The 26,160-nt window shown below is 42.8% G+C and overlaps 1 protein-coding gene across 1 annotated transcript in view; it reads left to right on the top strand.

Annotated features, from left to right (window-relative positions):
• LOC144698234 (inorganic pyrophosphatase-like) overlaps nucleotides 1-17,991 on the top strand; it is a 72,900-nt gene extending 54,909 nt beyond the window's left edge. The window contains exons 7-11 of the mRNA XM_078570222.1: nucleotides 3,932-4,059; nucleotides 5,685-5,770; nucleotides 7,024-7,093; nucleotides 13,755-13,794; nucleotides 16,786-17,991. Of these exons, the coding sequence (XP_078426348.1) occupies nucleotides 3,932-4,059; nucleotides 5,685-5,770; nucleotides 7,024-7,093; nucleotides 13,755-13,794; nucleotides 16,786-16,814 (353 nt within the window). The 3' untranslated portion in view covers nucleotides 16,815-17,991. The remainder of the gene's footprint in view (nucleotides 1-3,931; nucleotides 4,060-5,684; nucleotides 5,771-7,023; nucleotides 7,094-13,754; nucleotides 13,795-16,785) is intronic.
• Nucleotides 17,992-26,160: the final 8,169 nt, after the last annotated feature.

Genomic DNA, 26,160 nt, shown 5'->3' with positions numbered 1-26,160 from the left:
CCATTCAAGCAATGCAGAGGCATGAAAGTGCCACCAGGTGCTCTGGAGCCTTTCATCCCTTGGGCAGACTGAAAACTAATAACTAGTGGACTGCAGAACAATTGGACGACTGGGCATGTTGTACAATATTCTTGCTAAAGCTGGCCATGGAGCAGTCACTGGTGGAGGTGCTCACAGCCCCTTGTAATGTCATCACCCTGGTTTGAACCAGCCTCCCCTGTGGTTCACGCTAACAGTGAAACCTTGCAGTGCAGGTTAGGAAAATGCCTGCGCCTGAGCTAAGTGCACAGCATGCAGTCCAATGGACAAAGCTGCTGCCAATTGGTCAGGTGGAGTGGGGCGGAAGTGGGTGGAGGTTTGGGTATCCATGCAGTGAACTAAACACTGGCCATCTAAGTAATGGCCAGCCCTCTCTGGGATGCATTAAGAGGCCTTCAGACTTAACCAAGAGAGGTTATTAGAAGACCCAAATGTCTCTCTTTCATCCTGCAGGAGGAGTGCATCATGGCTTACAGAGAGCGAAGACGAAAGAGAAAAGAGCATTCTCAGAGGCTGTGTGAAGGTTTATTTAGTGTCCTCACTGCATGTCATCATCATCCGCCTGCAGTCGAGCGACTATTACGACCTCCACTGTGTCTCCATGACAGGACCATTATCACAGAGGGTACGTGCGTTGCCATAAGCCAGGCTGGAGTCAAACGTTCACAGATGCAATGTGAGGATCTATGGTGCCTCCTCACTGCATGTCGTCATCCTCCACAAATCCAGCAGCTATGAGGGCTCCCGAGCACCTGCCTAGTCTGACCAGTGCGAGAGCCACATTGCAATCATTGTCACCTTCAAGGACCTCCTCACCCTCATCACTGTCGATATCCTCCCCATTGGAGGAGACCTCCAGCTCATCCACCCCCTCCTCAGCCAGCTCCTCTCCCCGTTGGAGCACCAGGTTGCAAGAGGCAACGTCCTGGAGTAAGGCATCCATGGCAGCCGCCATCCTACCAGTGTTGACCTCGGTGTGTTGGCATGCCAGCACAACCACCTCAGCCTGAAGGCAAATGGACTCCTCCATCGTGTCCTGCAATCTGAGGAGTGCAACAAACATCCCTTCTTGATGTTCCCTAGCTTGCCTTTGCAAGTCCAGCAACTGAAACATGACTGAGTCCAGAGGCTCGTCATCTGACTCAGACTCAGCAAATTCCCGGCCTCATGCAGCCCTTCGAGTGTTGGGGCCCTGGGAAGTCCCTGCCTCCGCCTGCTGTGGATCAGAAAGTGCAATGTGATCACCGGATTATGATCCCGTGGCTACTCCTAAAGTTAGATCCCACCGAGGTGTGTGTCTCTGCGCTAGTGAAGGGTGTGGGTGATCACTGTGATGGGTCTTCAGTGAGGGTGCCTTCAGATTCCTCTTCGGAGGTTTCTTCGGAGCTTGAGATGAGGACCTGGGCCTTGGGCTCTGTCGGCTGTTTCGCAGATGTGCCTGCAAAAGTAAGGGGAGATAATTAGTGCATGGCAGCGGCCTGTGAAACAGGACACATCACTCATAGCATGGTTATCTGATGGATGTTGCACTACTGGATCCTCACTTGGTAGAGCAGCACCGACCTCACCATCAGCACAGAAACGATCCAGATCCTCACCGGCCAGCTGGATGGCTCTGTTTTCAAAGTCCGTGAGAACCTTGATTTCAGGCATTCCGCCACTGGCCAGCAACCTCTCCCTCTGTGCCAGCTGGGGTCCTGCATGAATAGAGATGGAGAGAGTGTAAGCAGGATGCCTGCCAGGCCAGATGATAAGTATGCCTGGAATCTGTGGGTGGTGAATGGTCCCAAGAATGGGATGAGGACAATGAGGGTGTGTGTGAGAGAGTGAATTGTGATGTCCCTTGTACTGGCAGTGAGGGCCCCGTGGTTGTGTGATCGGTTTGAGAGTGTGTGAGTTGAGAGTGATGAGAAGGGTGGCTTACCCTGGTGGAACGGAGAAGATCATCCCTTTTTTGCAATGGGTGGCTGTCCTCTTTTGCATGGCATTGGTGCTGACCAGTGCTGCCACCGCCTTCCAAGCCAGGTTGGTGATGCTGCCCCTCCTGTGGCCAGAGCAAGGGTAGAGGACATCATGGCAGGCCTCCATGGCGTCCAGAAGGCCATCACTAAACCGGGGGACGGGGCTGCAGCCTTTTTGCCTTTTGGGGCCATCCTATCTTCTGTGCAACAGTGCTGGGCTGAAAGCACTGAGAGGTGTGCATGCGGCTGCATTTTAAATATGGTGCCTGGTGTGATGAAGCAGTGAGGTGATGGCGTTGCGGGTGAATAAGAGCTTTCCCTCCATCGAAATGGCATGTTTCCCGGGAATGCATAATTAATATGGCGGTTTTGTGGTGATATGGCATGAAAAGCCGCCATTGCTAAAACTTTGTTTTCCCTGCCCGCTACCACACTTAGTGCAAATCTGGGATGATTCCTCCCCTGGACAGGGCTGCTGAAACCATTGTGATTCATATTGCAGCTTACGCTTAATCTACTGACACAAGTTTGTCTTCTCAAGTTAGCAGACATACTGTTCAATTAGTATGAGCCCAGTAATACAGATCACAAACATTGGGTGCTCCAGCTGCCTCTAAAGCCAGGACCATCATACATTGTAATATAGCATTATTGTAACATCACATAATGTGATGTTTGGCCATTTGTGCTTCCAGTGTATGGTTTAGTGGGAATCTGGAGATCATGTGCGCAGATGATGTAAGCTAGTCAGTATTAAGTGTAGATAATTAATCTTCTTTGCTTATTTTGACAGCTATTCCAATTTTAAGTAATTTGTAAGTGTGATCTCTATTTTTGTTCGTACGAGACTTAACCGACTGGCAACAGGACACTTTGGATGCTAAATTTTAGAAAGTTTATGAAAGAAAAAATACACTTCACAAACTTGGGGCAATGACTTTTACAGCTTCAGCTGGTTGTGAATTCCGTTGAAGTGTAGGTCACAGGATTCACCCTCTCAGGTCTCTGGTCTATCCTCGAACCTACTTGCAGAGATTAACACGTGGTTCAATGTCTCTAGAGACTTCAAAATTTGATGCCGAGCAATGCAACCTTGCAAAACCCATGTTTGTAATCCTTGTATAACCATCACACCATGTCAGACTTCGGATATCATTGCTTTTATAATTGACACTGGCTGTTGTTAGCTAAATTTGGTTGGCTGTCATTTTACACCTTCCTTCTAGAGACCATCTGGCCTCAGTATCTCAGGCAGGAGTACAATGGGGTTGCTTCACACTGTTCCATATTCTGATTCCGATCAACTCTCTATTCATCAAGCCAGACTCTTACGTGGACATGGTGTACTGTCCCATGGACCTTATCTTGTTTGAGCAGTTTCAGCTGAAACTGAACTTTCCCATGAGAGAGAGACTTTCAGCTTATACAGTTATTATACCTTCATACTTAAATGAAACTCATTCTTTCTACTACAATCATCGATTGCATTCATGAATTATGACTCAAGCCTTATTCCTTTTGCAATTGTTTGTTTCAAGACTGGTCATTACTTAATACAATAATTTGATTAATATGTGTATTTAATACAGGAAACAAAAAGGCTTCTTCAGCCACAAATGTTAAAATTGCTTTCTTGACCTTATTTGTTAGTGGAGTAAATATGGTATAAAAATGGTCAAGTTGAACTAAACTCTAACTACCCCAAGCCTACTTATACAAGAGATGTGTTGAAGTCTGTTACCTTACCTACGCTGCATGGATATATAAGTATCTAATAAGTGCCTTTCTTTTGTCCAGCATTGGTCTTTTTTTTAAAGGAAAAGACATGATGCATTAAGTTATGTTTTCAGTGAATGTCATTATTGTTGTTATGATGCATTATGGAAATGTTGCTTTTATTATGAATTACGTTTTTGATTTACAACCCACAGACATTGGTGATGTCAGGAAGTACAAACCAGGCTACCTGGAGGCCACTGTAAATTGGTTTAAATTATACAAGGTTCCTGATGGGAAGCCAGAAAACCAGTTGGGTTTCAATGGAGAATTCAAAGACCGGGTAAGCTTCATATTGAATACAGTGTTCTTTGCATCTTCTGCAGTATGGGTGAATCATTCAGGAGGATGGGGTGGGTGCAATGGAAGATGCATGAACAGATTTAATATTTGATCTCCATGCTTACAAATCCCTAACTGCATTTCTCTTGTGCTCCTGCATAAGATATTCATTCTGCTCAAATTCCCTGGAAAGAAAGAAAGACTTGTGTTTATATAGCGCCTTTCACAACCTCAGGATGTCCCAAAGTCCTTTATAGCTAATGAAGTAATTTTAAATTGTAGTCCTTGTTGTAATGCAGGAAACGCAACAGCCAATTTGTGCACAGCAAGCTCCCACAAACAGCAGTGTGCAATGACCAGATCACCTGTTTCTTAGTGATGTTGATTGAGGGGTAAACATTGGCCAGGGCATCGGGGATAACTCCCCTGCTCTACTTCAAAATAGTGCATTGAATCTTTTGCTAACTTGTCAGGGAGGTTTCCTCTGAGGCTAATGCTTATGCTGCCCTGTGTCTACTTGCCTGCTATTGGGACTTGGAGGAGTAACAATGGAATCTCTGGAAGCCACTGAGAAACCAGATGGGGCCTCAGTTTAATGTCTTATCTGAAAGACAGCACCTCCAATAGCGTAACACTTCCTCAGTACTGCACCAGACTTTCAGTTTGGATTTATGTGCTCAAGTCTCAGATTGGGACTTGAAACAACAACCTTCTGACTCAGAAGCAAGGGTGATACCCACTGAGCCATGAGCCACTGAACCACACTCGACCAAGAGAAACTTCTAGCAGAAGTAACAAAAGCAAGTTAATTTATAATTTTTCTGGTTTATGAATTGATCATTATATGCAGTGATATATTAGGGCAGCATTTTTTTCCTGAAACCTGATTTCATTTTTTTTCCCCAGAGTATGCCATTTACTTTCTGTTTTAGTTTAAATCCAAACTCCAAACTGACTCCTAACTCGCCTCTCCACCCTGCCTAGGCAGAGTCCACAAGCAACGACCCCTACTAAATTGAAATTATTAGAACTGAGTAGCAGCAATGAGTGTGAATAGTTGCTGGAAAGTGTACTTATCTTTCATTGTCTTGCAGGATGTTTTCAGACAGTCCATCGGAAACTTAATATTTAATTAGTGAATTTAAAATAAGTTTTAACTTTAAAGCACATTTTAAAATAACTCCTGTCCATGAAAAAATAATCAAATAAATCCAGAAAAGTGGTTGTGTTATTGTAATTTCCCATTTACTAACTGATCCAGTGAGGTTTCTGCTGTCTGCTACTGGTACCAAAATTATATTTTTTTTCACGCATTTAAAACTTTGCTACAAATTGCAAAGGAAAGGCTGGCTCCCGATTGTAGTATATGTTCAGAAAAGTCACATTGTAAAAATGGCAATTACTGGAAATAATTTTTCTCATTTTCTTTGCTAACGTAAATATTAAATAAAAACATTTCCTTGTGCAAACCCAATTACATATAACTCAAAACTAAGGAGTTGGGAAATTGTTCCCTTTTAGAGTCATTGTTACTCTTTTCTTACCACTTTTAGGCAATTTTACTGATAAATTGAATATTCCGAGTCATGCAGATGGATAAACATCATGCTTGTACTTTGTTTGTAGAATTTTGCTATTGGAGTGATTAAGTCTACTCATCAATACTGGCAGTCTTTAATCCGCAGGAAGACTGATGGAAGCGATATTAGTTGGTGAGTTTCAATAATCTTTAACTACAACAGTGGCGGGGTTCTGAACTTCTTGAATATTTTTAAGGTATCTTTACAAGTATATGAGGGGGTATATAGCATATTCCAATTAGCTCACATCAAAGTCTCCCCTTTTCCAAAACGAGCAACCATAACTTGTATTAATTTTTGTTCATAAATTTAATTCCTGATACAGAAAACCATCTTTATTACCACATGCATAGGGAAAACATGCTGCATCTTACAGGTGCTAGGAACATAGATCTTGCTACCACATGGAGTGATTGAGACAAATAGCATAGACACAATTTAAGTGGAAGCTAGATAAGTACACAAGGGAGAAAGGAATAGAAGGATATGTTAATAGGATGAGATGAACCCAGCAACTGGTGCACACAAACTAGTGTGTATCAGTGCTGGTGCCCTGCCTGAATAAATGGGGAGGGTTAGCGGTAGAAGGGCATCCAGCTGTAAAATCACCTGCCAAATCCATTAATGGTGGTTGATTTGAAGGGTGATCAACAAGCACTGTGATGACGATGGAAAAGCGGAAAGAGAAAGAAAGGAAAGAAGGTTGATAAGGCGAAATTAAGTAAATAGAGTGGGGGAGGTTCATGTGGAGCATAAACATTGGCGTGGTCCAAATGGTCTGTTTCTATACTGCAAGTTCTATACAATTTAATGTAATATCTTAATTATCAGCTCAAACCAAAACCTGCCTTTTGTGGCCTTTGTTCCTCCTGACTGTCCCGGGACATGGGTTTGACATGCTTATAATATCATCAGTCTTTTAGTTCAGTGGGGTTAAGAACTGGGCAGGAATTATCATACTATTGTGGTTCCTGTTTATTGATTTGTTTCACTTCTTTCCATTTTCATGGCCAGGATTTTACGGCCCCTGCCGCCTGGCGCGATATTACGGTCCCGCCGAACTGAATGGGGATTTAAATGGCTCGCCACATCTGCCAGAGGGAAACAAACCACAGCAGGGCCATAAAATCCTGCCCCCTGTTTTATTTTCTTTAATAATGCACAGGAAAATTCAGAATATCCAATCTTTACTGAGAATATAACCCAAAAATCTTGCATTGCAAACCAGTAGGAAGATATGAATTGTCCTTCTCTTAAGAGCTCAGCAGTACTCCGAAGAATGAATCCGCCATTAATCATTGTTAATGCTTGCAGCTCTACTTGTAAGTGCTATTGTTTGAACTTTATGTAGCAAATTTTGTAATTATCCTTCTTTTTAACCTCAGCAAAAATGTGTCAAACCATGACAGCCCCTTCTGTTGTAGTCATGAAGAAGCAGAATCGATTGTACAATCAGTAAGTAGGAGTCTGTTTCAGAACACAGTAACGCAGTAATGTTGTAGTTTATTTACGAGTTATTTAGAAAGACAGTGTCAATAACATTGTACCTCTCAGATGTATTTCTTCGTGAATAAAAGGTGGGAAACTAAGGCCCTAGGTTGCCCAGGGAATTGAATCAATCAGCTTCAGCAGGTGAATTTAACCAGCTCTTGACTGAGCCATGCTAAGAAGTGAAGTGGCAGAACATTAGTAACATAATGGGCGTGGCAATGGCCATTTGACCCATCAAAACCTATCCTTCTTGTAACCCCAACTCTACCATTCTGTCTCAAGGGCAGAAAAGCTTTGTTGCACATAAATCATAGCTGTCAACGCTGCTGCCTGTATCCTAACTCGCACCAAGTCCTGTTCACCCATCGCCCCTGTTCTCACTGACCTACATTGGCTCCATTTAAACAATGGCTCCATTTTAAAACTCTTATCCTTGTTTTCGAATCTTTCCATGGTGTCACCCTTTCCTGCCTCTGTAATCTCCTCAAATCCCACAACCCCCCCGAGAACTTTCTGGTACTCTAATTCTGGCCTCGTGTGCATCCTCAATTTTAATCACTCCACCATCAGCAGCTTTGGTTTCGGCTGCCTAGAATACCCTCCCAAAATCTCTCCACCTCTCTCTACTCATTTAAGACACCTGATAAAACCTACCTCTTTGACTAAGCTGTCATACCTGCCCTGATCACCTGCCCTAATATTTCCTTATGTGGTCCAGTGTCAAATTTTGTTTTACAGCTCTCCTGTGAAGAGCTGTGAAAATTTTACAATGTTAAAGGTGCTATATAAATGCAAGTTGCTGTGTTAATGGTAGCACTGGCAGTGATTGTTGAGATGTTTGCGATTGTGTTCGCCTGCACGAAGGATAGAGGGATCGGAGGAGAAACCCGTTTTTCCTTTCAAAATTTAGTTTCGCTTCCGAATAACTGATGAATCTAATTTGGTGGTGAATACCATTCTCGGGCACTCCAACTTCTCTGCAACAGGTTCCTCAGAAATTGGTTAAGATATGCAGAAATGGAATAGATGTCAGCATCACGTAGAGATTATGGACTAGATCTTCTGTTTTCCCATGCCCAATTTTTGAATGTATAATGGGCATTAGCAACCACAAACGGTTTGGAAATCACGAACGCCAGATCTCAGATCATTTTGTGGATTCGGTACTGAAGGGAGCAGGAAGTTCTCATTTTCATTGTAATATTTCGGTGAAGCTGCATTGATGTCATTTGGATATGTGTGAGATATCTTTCCCATCACTGTTCATGCTGCCAATCACAGGCATTGCCCGCACAATTAAAATGAACTCTACTCAGGACGTGAGTTCAGCAAATTGCAGTTGAGTGTGATTTGTCGCATTACCCGCTTCCAGTTGGACTTGCACCTGTAGGAAAATTTGCGCTTATAACTCTTCAAACCTTCATTGTCATGCTTTTTAAAATTCATCCTCAGAGCGCTGACAATGCTGAATTATTGCCTATCCCTGGGCCTTCTCCTTGAACAGCTGCACTCCTTGTGATGATGCCACTCCCAGTGATGTTAGCCTCGAACCAATCAGCAATTTCTGCTCTTTCTTCCCATATGTTGAGTGCAATATTGCAGATGGTATCCCTAGGTATGTTCCATTTCACTTCCACACACTGTGTGGGAATGCCAGAGAGTGCCTGTTCAACCGAGTCGTGGAACTGTTGGTTTTTATCTGGATAGGTAGTATGGCTGACATTGATACAAGGGTGACATTCCTGCTTTGAGTTAAGAAACTTCGAAGGTTGCATCCTGACCCTGGTGCACACCAGGGAGTGACCTGTACTTGTCAACGCTATGGTAGCTTTGTGTGTTGAGAATCCTGTTCAGAGGGTCACATCTGGTGATGATCTGATCCAGCTAATGCTAATGCTCTGATCTTGGATGCCTCCAGGATACCTTGTGGCATTCTTTGTTCTGAAAGAAGGTGTTAGTTACACAAAGTTCATGTTAGCAGCAAAGCTCAAATAGCCTCTATCTGTTCTGATTTATCTTTCCCAAGCTATAATGTTCGAGGCAGGAGGGCCATGCCCACTTTTGTATTGAAATCCCCCATCAGGTAATGACTTAAGGATTCTGCTGATAACAATATTAAGCTCCTTATAGAACTGGTCTTTCACCTCTATAATGGAGCACTGTGTTAGAGCATAGATACTCATGAAGTTAACTGACCTTGTTTGAATTGAGAGGTGGGTGGAGAGAACACGTTCTGAACTATTTGTGGGGGTTCTATCATCAAGGGAGTTCCTGACACGAAGCCTACACCTTGCTCATGTGTTTCCTCTGAACTTTTCCCCTGCCAGTTGAATGTGTAGAGTTTTTCTTTCAGTGATCTGCTCTGGGTGAGCCTGGTCTCTTGTAGGGAAGCCATGTCAATGTTCAGCCTATCAAGTTCCATGTTGATCATAGCTGTCTTGTACGTCTTATGGGTCAGCTATAAGTCATCTGCAATCCTGTGCAAATGGTCCTGACATCCCAGCTTGTCAATTGTAGAGTTGGCGACTTCTTTTTGTTTATCTGGCGCGATGAATTCCATCCTCTTGTTGAGTAAAAACTCTAAGCTCCAAGCTCCCATTGAAGCAGGTGGACTGTGGCAGGTCAGCACCTTACTAGTCAAGGGCTTCCCAACTTGAGATGGGCTGGGGCTGAACAGTGGGACGCGCTAATCCTTCCCACCATCAGAGAAAGTCCATAGTGCCCGTTCTCTATGCCACGCGAGTTGGGCTTACCATTCATAACTGCTCCCAATGTTGTGTTAACGCTCTGCAGTGAAACTGGCGTACCTTCTCCAGGGCTCAAGCCTGGGCAATATTTATGGAGTCCCTGGGCTACCCAAACGCCAGGGTCCCCTCTCAACCTCCCTGGTTGAGTCCAAAGGAATGCAAAGCACTACGTTTGGCCTAGCTTGTTTGCAGGAGTTGCCGGACAGATGACATATTTAGATCTGAGTCCACCTTTGAGATCCACCCCAGATTTTTTTCAGGGTTTTACCCCCTTTGCCTTCAACTAATCTGAGGTATCCACAAGACATTGGAGCTATTCGCCCATAGTTGGAAATTTGGTACATGAGTGCTAGGGCATGTCCACATGCACGCTGCATGTCTGGAGGCCAAACCTCCTCCAAGTGCTGGGGTCTTGAGGGACCCAGTTTCCATGTGTCACCACGAGGAGGCATAGCTGAGGACTAGCTGATTGAAAGGATGCACTCTGACAGGGAGAGACTTACACAATTAGCTCTCTTTTTCACATTGCTGCTAGCCAGTGGTATAGACTGAAAATGAGAAACAAACTAGCACACAAAAGTGATAAGAATGTTAACTGCCTTCACCCACCGAAAGAGGCATCACATCAACCTGCTGGACACATGTGGGCAGGCTCACACCTGTGAAGAGTTTGGTTTGACCATCAGCATCAGGAAGACAAATATCATGGTCCAGAATGTTGCCATCTATCAGCATTAGAGGTTGTTGATAGCTTTACATATCTAGGGCGGGCTGTACAACCAGCAGCTATCTGTCACTTGATGTTGAAAGCAATACATGCATTGTAGAAGTTGCAGCTGTTACTTGCAAGCTGAGTATGAGCAACCTGACCAAGAACACTAAACTACGAGTCTACCAAGCCTACATTCTTTAGTGCATTCCTCTACTGTGGTGAGGCCTGGATAACACAAGCTAGACAGGAGAAAAGGCTGAATAGTTTCCACTTTTACCGTCTCCTCTGACGTATCCTCAGCATCTCTTGGCAGGACAAGGTTACCAACTCTGAGGTGCAGGAGCATGCTAATTCCATCAGCATACACTCATTGCAGCGTCTGCGCTGGCTTGGTCATGTTCATTGGATGGCTGACGGCTGTACACCCAAAGACCTCCTGTATGGTGAACTGGCCAGTGGGTCACGTCCTCCTGGGCACCCTTATCTCCGCTACAAGAACACCTTGAGCAAGATATGAAGGTGGCAGACATTGACACTGACAACTGATGACCGTGACGTCTGGAGGCTGACTGCTTGGAAGGGCTTGGAAGACATGAGCAGAAACAAAAAGCTCAGTTGGCTAAGAAGATATCTGCAGCAAATGCGATAGAGACTGCCATACCAGAGTGGGTCTCCTAAGCCACGCCCCAGGCAATGTTCAACACAGAGTTGACTTCCGCAGCGCAAACCATATCTTATGAGACGGAAGGCTGCCACTAAGTTCATGGCCTCTAAAATACGCCCAATCGTGTAATGTCACCTCTATTATTTTAACTCTAATCAAATATGTTCTGTCCTTGACCTCTCCAGGATATCATCTCTCTCCAACACTAATATTCTCCTTAATCAGTACTGCAACCCCTCCTCCTTTCTTTCTGTCACTACCTTCCCTGAACACCTTGCATCCAGGAATATTATTGCTCAGTCCTGCCCTGTTTTGAGGCTTCCACTATCACCACAACATATTCATATGAGGCTATTTGTGCCTGCAGCTCACAAACCTTATTTACCTCGCCTCATGTGATTACATATATGCACTGTAAACCTAATTTAGACCTTGTTGCATCACGTTTGTCTGATCCTGCCTAATACCTTGCTAGTTCTCACTCTAGTGGTAGCTGTTTCTCCCAATGCTCTATGTGCCTTGTTTATTCTTCCTAATATTATATCCTGGTTCCCATCCCCCCGCCAAGTTACTTTAAAACCTCCCCAACAGCACTAGCAAGCCACCCAGTGAGGACATTGGCCCTGGCACTGTTTAGCTGCAATCCGTCCAGCCTGTATAGGTACTCTCTCTCCTGGTCCAAACATCCCAGGAATTGAAAACTTCCCTCCTGTACCATCTATCCAGCCACACATTCATCTGCTCTATCAACCTATTTCCATAATCAAAGGGCCTGGCACTAGGACTTAATCCAGATATTACTACCTTTTGAGATTTGGCTTTATAGTCTCTTTCCTAGCTCCATAAAATCTAGGAAAGGCCTCTTTCTTTCTACTTGTGTTGTTGGTACTGACAAGGACCTCATCAGGTGGCTGTTCGCCCTCCATCCTCAGAGTGCTGTGCAGCTGCTAAGTGACATCCTTGACTCTAGCATCAGGGCGGCAACATATCATCCTGGATTCATGTTTGAGACTGTTGAAATGCCTGTCTCTTTCCCTTACAATAGAATCCTTTAATCAGTATTGCTTTCCCAAGCTTCCTTCTGCTCCTCACCTCCCCACCCCCAACTGCCCTCTCCCCTCCACCCCCTATCTGGCTGTTCTCCCCAAATGAACCATCACTCACCAGTATGGTTGAAAAACAAGATGCAGTCAGGGGACTCCTACTTATTTGTTTGGTGGTCACCCATTTTGTCTCTGTCTGAACAGCCTTAAATTGTGTGTTTACTATATCCAGAAATATGCTATCCATGTCACTTTCAGCCTCATGGATGCACCACAGTGATGCCAACTGCTGCTGCAGCCCTGAAACAAGAACTCGGGCTGCTCCAGCTGGCAGCACTTTCTGCATATGTGGTTTTCCAGGACATGAGGAATGTTCTGAAGTTCCCACATGGAACATGATGCGTACTCAAAGGGTAGAGGTACCCTGCCATTCCTCTTTTCATCAGACTAGCTAAACTTAACAGAAATAAACTAAAGACTTATTGGTGTTGTGCTTGTGGCCTTCCTAGTTGGAAAGGTTCTGGGGCTGGGAAGTATTGTCAAAGTAAGCCTGGTAAATTGCTGCAGTATATTCTGTAGAATATGGATATTGCAGCCCACAGTCACTAGTATTGGAGAGGATGGATATTGAGTTCAATGACAGGGATGCTGGTCAAGGAGACTGCCTTGTCCTGGATGGTGTTGAGCTTTTTAAGAGCTTATAGAGCTGCATCCATCTAGACGAGTGGTGAGTATTCCATCCTGACTTGAGACATGTAGATGGTGAGGAAACTTTGAGGTGAACCACTCGTTCACAGAGACTGTGCCTGGCTCTTTAATCATGGTGTTAATGTGGGTGGTCCAGTTAAAGTGTTTCCTAAAGTGATTTATGCTAATATGCTGCCTTGGTGGTTGCAAGAAACGGAATATGATGCAGGGATGAGAGACGTCATATTCCTAGCTCAAAATATCTCTGCCCTGGTTGCATGCATTAGAGCTTACTATGAATACTTGACAGTTAACTAAGGCTAAGATCCATCCTGATGATTATGCTTGGATTGCATCTGCAACAGAATGCTGCCACTGACCCCACCTAAGTTTTGGGTGTCAGAGGAAGAAGCCAACTGGAGCACCCCTGCTTCTGCCTGAAGTAGGAAATACCTACTTAGAAGGTTTCTAGCCCTGTATCACTTGGATGAATTATTTTGTAGGTGGAACAGAAGCTCTGCGCCACAGGACTATTCCAAAAACTCTGCCTCATGGCTGGATCCCTGGCAAGTTTAAGCAAAGCAAAATCCTGCTGAACTTGCAGTGGGAAGTCCACATTTTTCAGCATCTGCCTTTTTAGCCCTGTTTTTAATACTATTAACACCCCATACTTTCCTCCAGCTACTCAAACAACATACCCTTTTGCACTATTTACATGCGCATAATAATGGCCAAAAGACAAGGAAAATGTTAATTGTATTTTGTTTTACAGGCACCAAAATATGTCAAACCAAACAGCATCCCAGATAAAGGTATGATATTATAGTGTTTTCTATGAATTTAGCTTATGAACAAATGTATAATTTTTTTTCCTAATATAAAAGTTTTTGAAGCAGACAGCTGATTCTTTTCATCACCATGGGGTAAATCTTGGTTTGTAAAACGGACAATGGTGAGTTGATGGCCCGTTTTACATCCTCCCAATTTTCATTTCCATTGAATTCAACCAGTGAGCTGCTGACTCATTACTACCCAATCTGTACTATTGCACAAAATCAAGGTTTATCCCAACTAATAAGCAAGGTGCAAATGCTCAAATCACTTTTAAGTTCAGAGGAATTATGATTTAACATAATACTCAAAGAGTGGTGAGATATGTGAAGGGGAAGCTAGAATGAGGGTGAAAGGGGCAGAAGGATATGTTGATAAAGTGAGATGGAGTAAGGTTGGTGGAGACTCATGTGGAGCCTGAACTCCAGTATAGATCTGCTATGTCAAATGGCCTGTTCCTGTGCTGTAAAATTCTTAGTAACACCATGTCCAACTCACAATCTGCTTTGCCATTTTGGATTTGTCAGCCCAAGTCATTTGTGAGATGTTCATTTCTCCCTAACTTCTGTCCCTCATTCACTTCTGTTTGTCTCTCCTCCTCCATTTCTGTCTCTTTATGCCCTCCAGTTATTTCTGTCTCTCTAATCCCTCCATTTGTATTTATCTCTTTTGCCTCCATATCTGTCTGTCTACATCTCTGTCCCCTTCCTGTCTGTCTTACTCCTTCACTTCTGGACACTGATTTCCTCAGCTGCTTAACTCTTTCACGTTACTCCATTTCTGATTCTCTCATCCATTTCTGTTTATTTTCCGTCTTTCTCATTGTTCCTTTATATCTTTTCACTTTACATTTTCTTTGAATACCTCCTTTCTCTATTGTGTTTGCCTTACTCATGTGATTGCCTCTGCAACTACTGGCATTCAGGCAAAGAAAAAGAGGCTGCAACATCCAGATTCAGATAGGCTATTGTCAGCATCACTGGCACCACAAAATCAAGGACTAATTGTAAAGCAATGCTGGAGACATGGCCATGAGCCTTGGGAGGTGGTAGCCTGAGCGTATCCTATTTGCTAGTTTTCTATTAGGGATGCAGTTTGTTGAGTGGGTAAGGATGTTAACATTCTCAGGCTTAGCAGAACTGTGTTAGGGCTCTTAAGAATTCAAAGGATCGGTGTTGGGACCACTGCCATTTTTGATAAATATATTAATGGCCTGGACTGAGTATAATGGGCATAATTTCAAAGTTTGCAGATGACACAAAAATCAGAAGTATAGTAAACAGTGAGGGGTGATAGTAACAGGTTTCAGGAGGACATAGACTCAAGCTTGTGAAATTTGAAAAAAAAACATGGCAGAAGAAATTTAACAAAGAAACATTAGTTCATCCATTTTGGAAGGAAGAATAAGGAGAGGCAAGGTAAAATAAATGGTACAACTTTAAAGGGGATTCAGGACCTGGGTGGTGTATGTATACCAATAAGGTGGCAGGACAAGTTGCGAAAGCTGTTCAAAAAGGTTATGGGATCCTTGACTTTATAAATAGAGGTACATAGAGTATGAAAGCAAGTGTGTTATGCTAAACCTTGAAAGAATACTGATCAGCTGAAACATTGTAGCTAATTCTGGGCACCAGACATTAAAAAAGATGTCAAGGCTTTCCAGAGGGTGCTTAGACTAGAGAAACTGTGGCTGTTTTCCTTACAGCAGTGAAGGCTAAGGAGAGATTTGATACAGATGTTCAAAATCATGACTGGTTTCAGCAGCAGAAAGGTTGGTAACCAGAGGACACATATTTATGGTAATTGGCAAAAGAACATGAGCGACATGAGGAAACAGTTTTTTACACAGTGAGTTGTTGTGAGCTGGAATGCACTACCTAAAATTGTGGTGGAAGCAGATTCAATAATAACTTTCAAAAGGGAACTGGATAAATACTTGAAGGAGAAGAAATCACAGAGGTATGGGAATGGAACTAATTGGATAGCTTTTTCAAAGAGCTGGCACAGGCACACTGGACCATACAACCACATTCTGTGCGTATCATTCTCTGATTCTTTGGTGGTCTGGTCAAAATCTAACAGCAACATACCTTCTGAACTAAGGGACTTACTGATCTGTATGGTTTATTTCCACATGGGGCAGGCTTTCACCAACATCAGCAAAGTAAGGTTTCATTTTTAATAGTGAAAATGGGGACACTCTACCTCGACTGAGTGTACTGAACTACATGGCTTTTGTTTTTTTCTTTTCCTTGAAGCTTAGACTTTTTGGATGAGAAAGCAAATGGAAGTGTACTCTTATGTTGCATGTTTGTCCATGTGTATCCCTTTGTTTGTACTAAATTGTGTGCTTTTTAACCATCTCCTAACCACGACTAGTGATTCTAGTACTATGAGTCATGGTGTCGATAAGAAGAAGTGCACCAGAGAGTTGCTGCTGGAAGCAGAGTGTGTGGACTTTGCCACTGTGCTCCTTGGGCCCACCAATAACCTCATCACACTCCTCAATTCTTCCAGTTCTGGAACTTCTGCACTAAGACATCTGCCTACCTAGCAACATGTTATAGAATTTGGATTTTAGAGTGAGTAATGCCAGTTGCACAGGTCAAGTGTTGCAATATCTACTGCAGGATTTATGAGGTGGCAGCGCACAATTGAATTAATGGCCTCTCTCCAGCTTTACACATTGCACAATAGAGGAAATAAATACCTTTACTTGATTCGAGCATTGTGTGTAGAATGTATTTGTCAATTCATTACCATATAGCAGGAGCCCATCATAAGATGGCAATAATAAGATTTGAAGAGGTAAGCAATGGAAAGATAAGCAATGGCTACTTGGTAGATTTCTGTCCTTAAGAAATAATGTAGTTTTTGCAGTCCTCGAAAGGCGTCTGGAATTAGTGTCAGACACACTACTCGGTATTTTGAGTGACAGAGGTGATCTTATGTAGATTTCTTTCTTTCTCCAGTGAACATGTGGTACTTCCTCTGCAAGTGAATGTTGGCCACGTTACCATTTGAAAGAACAAATTCTATTTTACTTCTGAAAACTGATGATCCAAATTGTCTAAAAGCAGAAATGTCTGAAATTGGTCAGCGATACAATCTACAGAATCATTAAGAAAAGGCCCCGATTGGCAATCAGCCACTGCTTAATACTTGCTGATCGAAAGGTGAACTGGTGCAAACTGTTGAGAGAGGTATTGACCAGCCTGTATGTGGATACCATTTGTAAAAGATTGATTTCTTACTTTTTCATACTTCCAAATGTGATTTAAGTAACTATTTTTCCTGTGTTATTTGTCCTGCATTTCTCTGTGGTAGTACACCTTGCAAATAAAATAAAAATATGCTCCTTGATTAATTTTCTATTGCCCCAGTCAAAAGCAGAGTTTAGAATGGCTTTAAAATACCAATTACTGATATACATTTTATGTTAATGACCTTTTTTGGTACTTGTTTTGATATTGTTTCTATCCAATATTATGGAAGGGTTAATTTTACATGTATATGTTAGTAGTCGGTGCTCTTGTTGTCAGAAATTCAAGTGTGCATCGCTTATGACTTCAATGCCCATCGTGGAATCAATAAGAAAACCTATTTCTCAGATGCCCGACCTATTCCCATTCCTGATATAAAACAGGCCAGTTCCCTGCCCAATTAAAGACAAGCAAGTCTGTTTTACATCAGGATATGAAGCGGGTGTAATTTTGGTTTTAGGCAGTAATATATAACATGCAATATTGAATCAGCTTCATTCCTTCCATTGAAGTCAAATAGATGAAAATTGGGAGAGATGTATAATATGTGGTTGATTTAATATCATTATAGATTATCCCCTCAAGTCAAAATTATCCCGAGAGCCTGGAGGTAGAGTGAGGATATAAGGATAGAGCAATTTTAAATCAACCTTATATCACACAATCTTGCTCTTAATTGAACTTTTCTTCTGAAGAACTTTGTTTTAATCAGTACTTGGCAATAAAAATGTACAATATCAAAAGCTTATTTTGAACTAGTAACCTGTGCACCTCCCTTGTTAAATGCTGGTATTTAAAAGCTGAAGCCAAATTCTGTAATAAATGCCTGAATCTTATGATAATAAAGATGTTTGTTCCTATTGCGCAACTTGGTGCTATTCACCAAGTTTTAAATGAAACAAAATAAGCTTGGCAGTCTGAAGTTTTTCCAATTGATTCAAAGGAAACTTGCTTGCCCCCATTCCCTCCCAAGACCCCTCCCAACTCATGATTTGAACACACAACATAGGCTGACATTTCAGTATAGTGCTGAGGGAGTACTACTTTTGAGATGCCGTCTTTCAGATCAGCCTGTTCAGGTAGATACAAATAAGCCAGTGGCAATTTTTCAAAATAGAAGAAAGGAGATTTTACTAATAATCCACAAGCAACACTACCAAAATGACCTGACCGATTGTCCATTGCTGTTTGTGGGACCTTGTATGTGCAAATTGTTGCTGCTGTTTGTTTTCTTTTATTGTACACTACCTCATTATTATCACTGTAATGGGGTGTTTATGTTTTTGGCCTTAATGAGCATAATTATTATGATTAGAAGATCAGTTATATGATTGAGTATGGTAGACTCACTGAGCCCATGCAGGCCACCAGCCTTGGATTTTAATACTTACCATATTACCCTAATAATTCAATATTAAAATATGAAAAATATTGACTGCAATTCTTTGATTGAGCCTTGGCCCTCATTCCCATCAAGTCAGCATAATGTGAACATCAGCCAATGAAGATTCAATCAAAATCATGCACCGCTAAGGTTGCAACAGCTCTCAGGTAAGTAAAGCCAAGGCTTGAGAGATGGGGGCTGAGGGGAAAACAGAGGCTGGGGCTGAGGCTGGAGAATGCCAACGATTGGGATAGGAAATGAAAGTGACTTGTGTCCTTTAAATGTGGTGTCAGGAGGATCATTCCTTCACCTCCCGGCTCCATAGTTAGGTAAGTAAATGACAAAAACGCCTTTTTGTTAAAGGCAGTCCCAGTGTATGGTTTTACACCTGTGGGCCAACAAACTGTACTCGGGGCCTCAAAAATATGCAAATAAAATGCCTAATGCCTGTTTCAGGCATGAGGCCTGGCTGCCTATTCTTCTTCTTTCACCAATATGGCAAGTGCTGCACTTCTGGATAGAAATGTGGGCCACTCTCTGACCGAAATATTGGAGGCTTATAAGGCCAATTAGTGCCCAAAAACAAGAGCTGCGTGGTCAAATTTAACCGTGCCTCCACAATTTAGTGTGATTATCCAAATCATTGTTATATATGTTGCGAAGCGAGATACCTTGGAACACCGTTTGTCCCAACCCAGTAATCTGAGCGCATTCTCTTTATTCATACTCCCTGTCTTATAAACTCCAGCCAATTATCAACTCGTCACGAGGTTAGCTTCAATTATTTTTATTTTTAATATTGTCTTCATAAGAACACACACACAAGATTATAAAATAAAAATAGCTGGAAAAACTCAGCAGGTCTGACAGCACCTGCGGAGAGGAATACAGTTAACGTTTATTATTATTAAATTATTATTAGATTATTAAATGCCTTTTGGAAGTCCATATAGACAACATCTATTAACATTTCTCTGATGCATGAAGTTGGTTCCTCATGCATAATATTAATGACTTCCTTATAAAATTCAACTAGAAGGGGGTTGCCCAGCCAAGCTGTCTGCCCCTTCCTCGGCTATGTTCACGGCCGGGTAGCCCTGGAGAGGGAGCACGTGGTGTCCACTGGTATGCTAGAGGCCTTCTGTGATTGGTGGGTACAATGGGGGCTGGGGTGCATCATCACCCCCAGAAATTGTATCTTGATTTGATTTTGTAAGCTTCCTTTGACGGTTTGTTTTAGTTATAGTGCCCCACCAGGGCCTGTCAACCCCTCTTATTTATTTATTTTTTGTTTATTGAATTTTTGTTTTCTCAAGAGTCTATAAAATTCAACTAGATTGGTCAAATATGGTCAAGTACCGTTCACAAATTCATTTTTTTTTTAAGCTCATACTTGTTCAAGTGCTCAGTTATTGTCCCTGGTGATAGATTCCAGTAACTTCCAATTTAATTTTAAACTGATAGGTTTGTAGTTAACAGTTTCTTCCTCTGTCACTTCTTAAATAATGGAATGACATTTGAAGTTTTCAAATCCAAAATCACAAACTCCAAACATAGAGAGCTTGCAAAATTATGACTAATGCATCTCCTCACCTAATTAATACCATAGGTTTGAAATGATCAGGTCTAAGAGATGTGTCTATCCCATTGTGGATCAAGTGTTAGTAGGGACATTTGTCAGAGTATCAGAAGGTTTAGGTTAGCTTTGAAAGAGGACAAGGAGCAATCCAGAGTAAATGTAATTAACTGGGAGAAAAACAATTTCAATGCAGTGAAAATGGATCTGTCCCAGGTAATTGGTATCAAAGATAGGCAGGCAAAACTGTAACGGAACAATGGGCTACCTTTAAAGAGGAGATAGTTCAGGTACAGTTGAGGTATATTCCCATGAGGGGGAAAGTTAGGACAAAAAAAGCCAGAGCCCCTTAGATGAAATATAGAGAGTAAGATGAAGCAAAAAAAGGTACATATGACCGATCTTCTTGAGCTCTCTGCCTGAAGTGACGGGTAGGGTAAGGAAGCTGTTGGCACCAATCTGATCCACACTAGCTGTCAAGCCAACTGAGTCAACTGGTCCCCCAAGGAGTCTGAGTTGCTGTGGAAACATACATTTTTACATGTTGTAGCCTGGAGCTATAGATAGTGATGGTAGAAGCTCCAATTTCTTCCCATCACATGGCTGACCAGGAATCTCTCTCACTCTCGTCGTCTGCCAGTGGTGTATGTTGGAAGGATTTACAAGTTGATGCTCAACTTGTTTGGCCACGTTATGAACCCACCTTCCTTGGCTACCAAGTCCTGGAGTGGGACTTGGACCTGGAGCTTCTGCCTTAGAGGCAGGGACTCCATCACAGGGACACCGCAAGACCTCTCGTGGTATGACAGATGTCAGGTTGAAAATTCAGTTGAGAACCAGGTTGAATATAGGAAGTTCAGTGAGGTATTGAAAAAAAAATGGGAAAGGCAAAAAGAGAGACTGGGATTTTCCCTGCCCACCTGCTTCCGGCATGTTTGGTGGCATGAGCGGACAACGCAGCATGATCGAATTCACAATGGCATGTAACCAGTTTGCGATTGTCCGCTCAGCTTGCCAATGGCGGGCCACGTTTCCTGCCATTGGACAATGGGAACCTCACTGTAATACATCTGCGTATCATTATTAGGCCAGCCTGCTGAAATCATCCCCCCCACTGGATCATCCACCCACATTGGCAGAAAAACACGCCAACGTGTTTCACAACAGCACATAAGCGACCTGTACCTGGCAGGCTTCACTTTGCTTGGGACTTCAAGGTTTGTTTGCCTATCTTGCTTTGGTCAGCACACGCAGTCATCAAAGCCAAGCTTCACAGACAGCAGCACATTTCTTTTAGGGGGGCTCATGGCAGGTCTCTACCTACCAGATCAGCCATATGTGGGTGGATTTTCAATGGCTGCAGGGCTAGGGCTTGCTTGGCGAAAGGGGAGAAGTGGCCTCAGGCAAGGGAAGTGGCTGCAGGATGAGGGTTGTACTGGGGAAGGAGGGTATCCCATAGTGTGTGGGGGGGTGCATGTTGATCTGTGCAAGTGGCCTCAAGATGGTGAGGGCTGAGGAGGCAGCCTCCAGAGGAGATGAGGCCAGATGGACATGTGAGAGTATGTGTGTGAGAATGGGTGGTGATGTCCCATGAGCTGGCAGTGAGTGAGATGCCAGTGAATGTGTGATGGGCTTGAGTGTGTGAGTTTAGAGTGATGAGATGGTTGCCATACACTGGATGAGATCATTCATCTTCTATTTGCATTGGATGGCCAACCTCTTCAGTGCAGCATTGGCACTGATCACCATTGCCACCACCTCCAAAGCCTGGTTGGTGACGCCGCTGCCCATCCTGTGGCCAGAGCGGAGGTAGTGGACACCACAACAGACCTCCAAGACATCCAAAAGGCATTCCATGACATTTTACTAAACCTAGGGGCTGCATTCTTTTTGCCTTTCATGGACATCTTCCCTGGGCTGGAAGCACTGAGATGTGTGCGTGCGTCTGACTTTAAATATGGCACCCGGTGTGATGAAGTGGCAAGGTGATGGCGTGGCGGGCGAATGAGAGCCCGTCTGCCATCAAAATGGCGTGTTCCCCGGGCATGCATAATTACTGTGGTGGGTTTGGTACAATATGGCATGAAAATCCACCATTGCAGCCAGCGGATAAAACGTTGATTTACCCACCGCTACTGTACTTAGTGCAAATCTGGGATGATTCCCCATTATATTAACATACATTTGGATAAATCGGATTAATTAAGGGCAGCTAGCACAGATTTGATAAGAGCAAATGGCATTTAACTGACTTGATTGAGTTTTTTGATGAGGTAACAAAGAGACTTGATCAGGGTAATGTATTTGGTGTGGTGTACATGCACTTTCAAAAGCCATTTGATAAAGTGCCACATAACAGGTTTACCAGGAATGTTAAAGCCCATAGAATAAAAGGGAAAGTGGCACCATGGATACAAAGTTGGCTGGGAGACAGGAAACAAGAGAGTAGTGGTGAACAGTTGATTTTCATACTGGAGACAGCTATATAGTGGGACTCCCCAGAGGCCAATACTACGATGACTGGTTTTCTCAATCCATATTAATTACCTAGACATGCGTGTCTGGGGCACAAGTTCAAAATTTGCCTTTGGCACAAAACTCGGAAGTATGATGAACATAGTGCTAAATTTCAAGAGGACATAGACAGGCTGGTGGAATGAACAGCAGGTGGCAGATGAAATTCAATACAGAGAAATGTGTAGTGATATGTTTTGGTAGGAAGAATGAGGAGAGATGATATAAAATAAGTGAAGAGGGCACTCAGTAGAGCATACTACCGTTACACTGTGGTAACTCAACATTATTGCAACCACACAGTTCTTGAGGCTTTTCCCTGCCTGGTTGATACTGTGTAACTACAAGCAGAAAAAATAAATCTTAAAGAGCTTTCATCTCACTGAGGAGGCTTCATACCAATCCACATCCAACAACCTGCTCTGAAAACACTGCTCACATTTTGATAGCTGTGAAAAATTCCACCATAGCTGCTGAGGCAATCAACAACATTCTAAAACAACCAACAACATTCTAAATAAAACAATCTACAACTTTCTAAAGAAAAGTCAATTCACTCTATCTCTTAATTTAACGGACCGTTTTAAAAATTCAAGGGTCTGGATCCACATCTTCGCCAAAAATTAATCAATTCTTCCTTTGGCCATAGCCTATCTGTGTACCAAGTTTTGTTGAAATCTGTTTATTCGTTTTTGAGATAAGTTGTTTGCAGACAAACAGACCAACAAACACCAGTGAAAAAAATGACTTCCCACATTCAGTGGCAGAGGTAAGAAAGGAAAAAATTCTGAAGTGGGTACAGGACCAGAGGAACCTGGGGTATATGTGCACAAATCATTGAAGGTTGCAGGACAGGCTGAGAAAGTGGTAAATAAAGCTTTAGGGATCTTGGGCATTATAAATCGAGGAATAGAGTACAAAAGCAAAGAAGTTATGATGAGCATTTATAAAATACTGGTTCAGCCTCAACTGGAATATTGTGTCCAATTCTGGGTACCACATTTTAGGAAGGCCATAGAGGCATTAGAGAGGATACAGAAAAGATTACAAGAATGGTTCCAGGGATGAGGTACCTCAGTTATATGGATTGATTGGAGATGCTAGGGCTGTTCTCCTTGGAAAAGAGAAGGTTGAGAAGAGATTTGATAGAGGTGTTCAACATCATAAGGTGTCTGGACAGAGGAATAAGAAGAAACTGTTCCCATTGGTGGAAAGGTTGAGAACCAGAGGACACTGATTTAAGGTGAATGGCAATAGAACCAGTGGCAACTGTTTCAGAGGGTGGTGGAAGCAGATTCAATTGTGGCTTTCAAAAGGGGAATTGAATAATTATCTGAACAGAAAAAAAATTGCAGGGCTACTGGAGAAAGGCAGGGCGGTGGGACTAGCCGAGTTGCTTTCATAGAGAGTCTGCAAGGACACACTGGACACAGTGCGGTAACCATTCTATGATTCTAAATTTTCCATTCCAATTTTTAAATAATTTATTAAATAAGGGGCATGGGGGTAAAGGGAGGCATTGGGAATGTTAGGGGCATGGAGTGGCATGGGGAATATGAGGGGCATGTATGTTGGTTGGGGGGGGCAGGTGCAGGACAGGTAAAGGTTTGAGAGCCTGACATTCATCATTTAAACTGAACTGACGTCCCAGTAAATGGAGGTGGGTGTTCCAGCCTGCCAGCTGGGCCTTCTGTCTTCTTCCATTGTTGCCTCAGTCCTGCCTCCAGAAGTGATGGACCCATCTGCATCCCACCGCCACCTTCCCTGAAAGAAAATATGGCAGGGTGGGGGCTTTTTTAAAGGAGACGTGTCTGCCGGGTTGGGAAGTTTCCTGACTCAACCTTCCTGCCTCCTCCATGAAAACCTGGTCCAGTCTGTCTACTGAAAGATTGAAGCAATGTGGGATGTGAAAAATATCCAGCTCAGAAATCAAAAGAAACATTTTGCTACATGTCCTGGATTATGTTATGCAGTTAGTTATCAGGAAATGTGAACCAGTTCTTAACAGGACAAACCATAACTGTCAAATAACAGTTCCAAAGACCTTGCCTTTCTCCAATCTTCAGATCCCATCTTTTGCCATTTTATGCAACAGCTAAATATTGTAACCAATGACAAGTAAACATAATGTTCAAATAAATTGCACATATTTATTTCCTTCATTGTATAGGATGTAAAAAATACCAGTTTGCTTGGTGCTAGTTGGCACCTATGTCTACCTTTAACAATGATACAGATGAAGACGTCTATCTTTTTAAAAACTATTTGTTCATGGGACATTAGCGTCACTGACTGCGCCAGCATTAATTGCCCCTGAGAGGCTTGCTAGGCCATTTCAGAGGAAATTCAAGAGTCAACCACATTGCTGTGGGTCTGGAGTGACATATAGGCCAGACAAGGACAGCAGATTTCTTTCCCTAAAGGGTATGAGTGAACCAAATGAGTTTTTACAACAATCATTTCCAGTTTATTTTATTGAATTCAAATTTTACCATCTGCCATGGTGGGATTCAAACCCAGGTCCCCAGAGTACCCCTGGGTATCTGGAGTACTAGTCTAGTGATAATACCACTACACTACTGCCTCCTCTGGTTCAACCTCTCAGTGCCTAACTGCCTCTTGCATAATTGAAGTTTGGTTCCACTTCACTATGGAGAAGATCATTCCAGGTTTTAATCATTCTTTGAAGAAGCGTGTCCTGACACAAGTCCCAAACTTGCCTCATCAATTTGTACCTATGTTCTGCAATTATGGTTGAAACTAAGAAAGTACTCAGTATAAAACTTTCCTCTTCCATTAGCATCTTATATATGTACATATTGTCTCCTATCCTTTGCCTTGTTTGAAGGCTTACGTGTTTAAAGGGGGAACTTTAACTCCCATCATGTAATAGAAACCGAGCGAAACTGAAGTTAAAATCCAAGTGTTACATATAGCACTCATTGTCCTTCCCGATGCAAGCAGCGGCAATCACATAGGAGCCCGATGCAATTTGAACCGCCCAGTGCACAAGGCATCAGCCAGAGACATTCTCCTTGGTACAGCCGGTTGGATGCCAGGAGAGGGACCGTAATATAAATGTAAAACTATCACTCTGGTACCTGTAGGAGCAGGAGAGCTCAATAAAAAATAAATCGGGCAATTTACACTTTCCACTCCTTCCTACCAATGAAACCCTCTTGAAGCCCCATACCAGGCTTAACTAACTGCTGTGGCTCTGGACTATCCAATATTTGTGGACCCAAAGACAGCGAGCTGCCTCTACACCTCCACTTTGGGCTTACAACAGCTTGGTTTGATATCAATAAAGCCCAAGTTGTTAAAATGGTCTAGGATTTTCACTCCAGCTCCCAGGTGGACTTCCCATGTGTTCTGCCCACCTTTTGTCCAGGAGTTAAAATTGCCCCGCCTGTTTTTCTAACCTTTCCTTATAACTTTATGCTCTGACACTTGAGATTAGCCTCAATCCCCTTCTCTACACCACTTCCTACACTTCTCATTCTTCAGTCCTGCAAATGGAATGCAGTGTTCAGGCCATGTCGAAGCTTAGTCAGAGATCTATACAGTTTCAGTATGCTGCCCTCAAACTTTTAGGGGAGAATTTTATGCC

The sequence above is a fragment of the Cetorhinus maximus genome, chromosome 2, assembly GCF_964194155.1.
Source record: "Cetorhinus maximus chromosome 2, sCetMax3.hap1.1, whole genome shotgun sequence".
NCBI classification, from domain to species: domain Eukaryota; kingdom Metazoa; phylum Chordata; class Chondrichthyes; order Lamniformes; family Cetorhinidae; genus Cetorhinus; species Cetorhinus maximus.
Note: the sequence above shows the minus strand (reverse complement) of the source record. Positions and strands in the feature narration are given on the sequence as shown.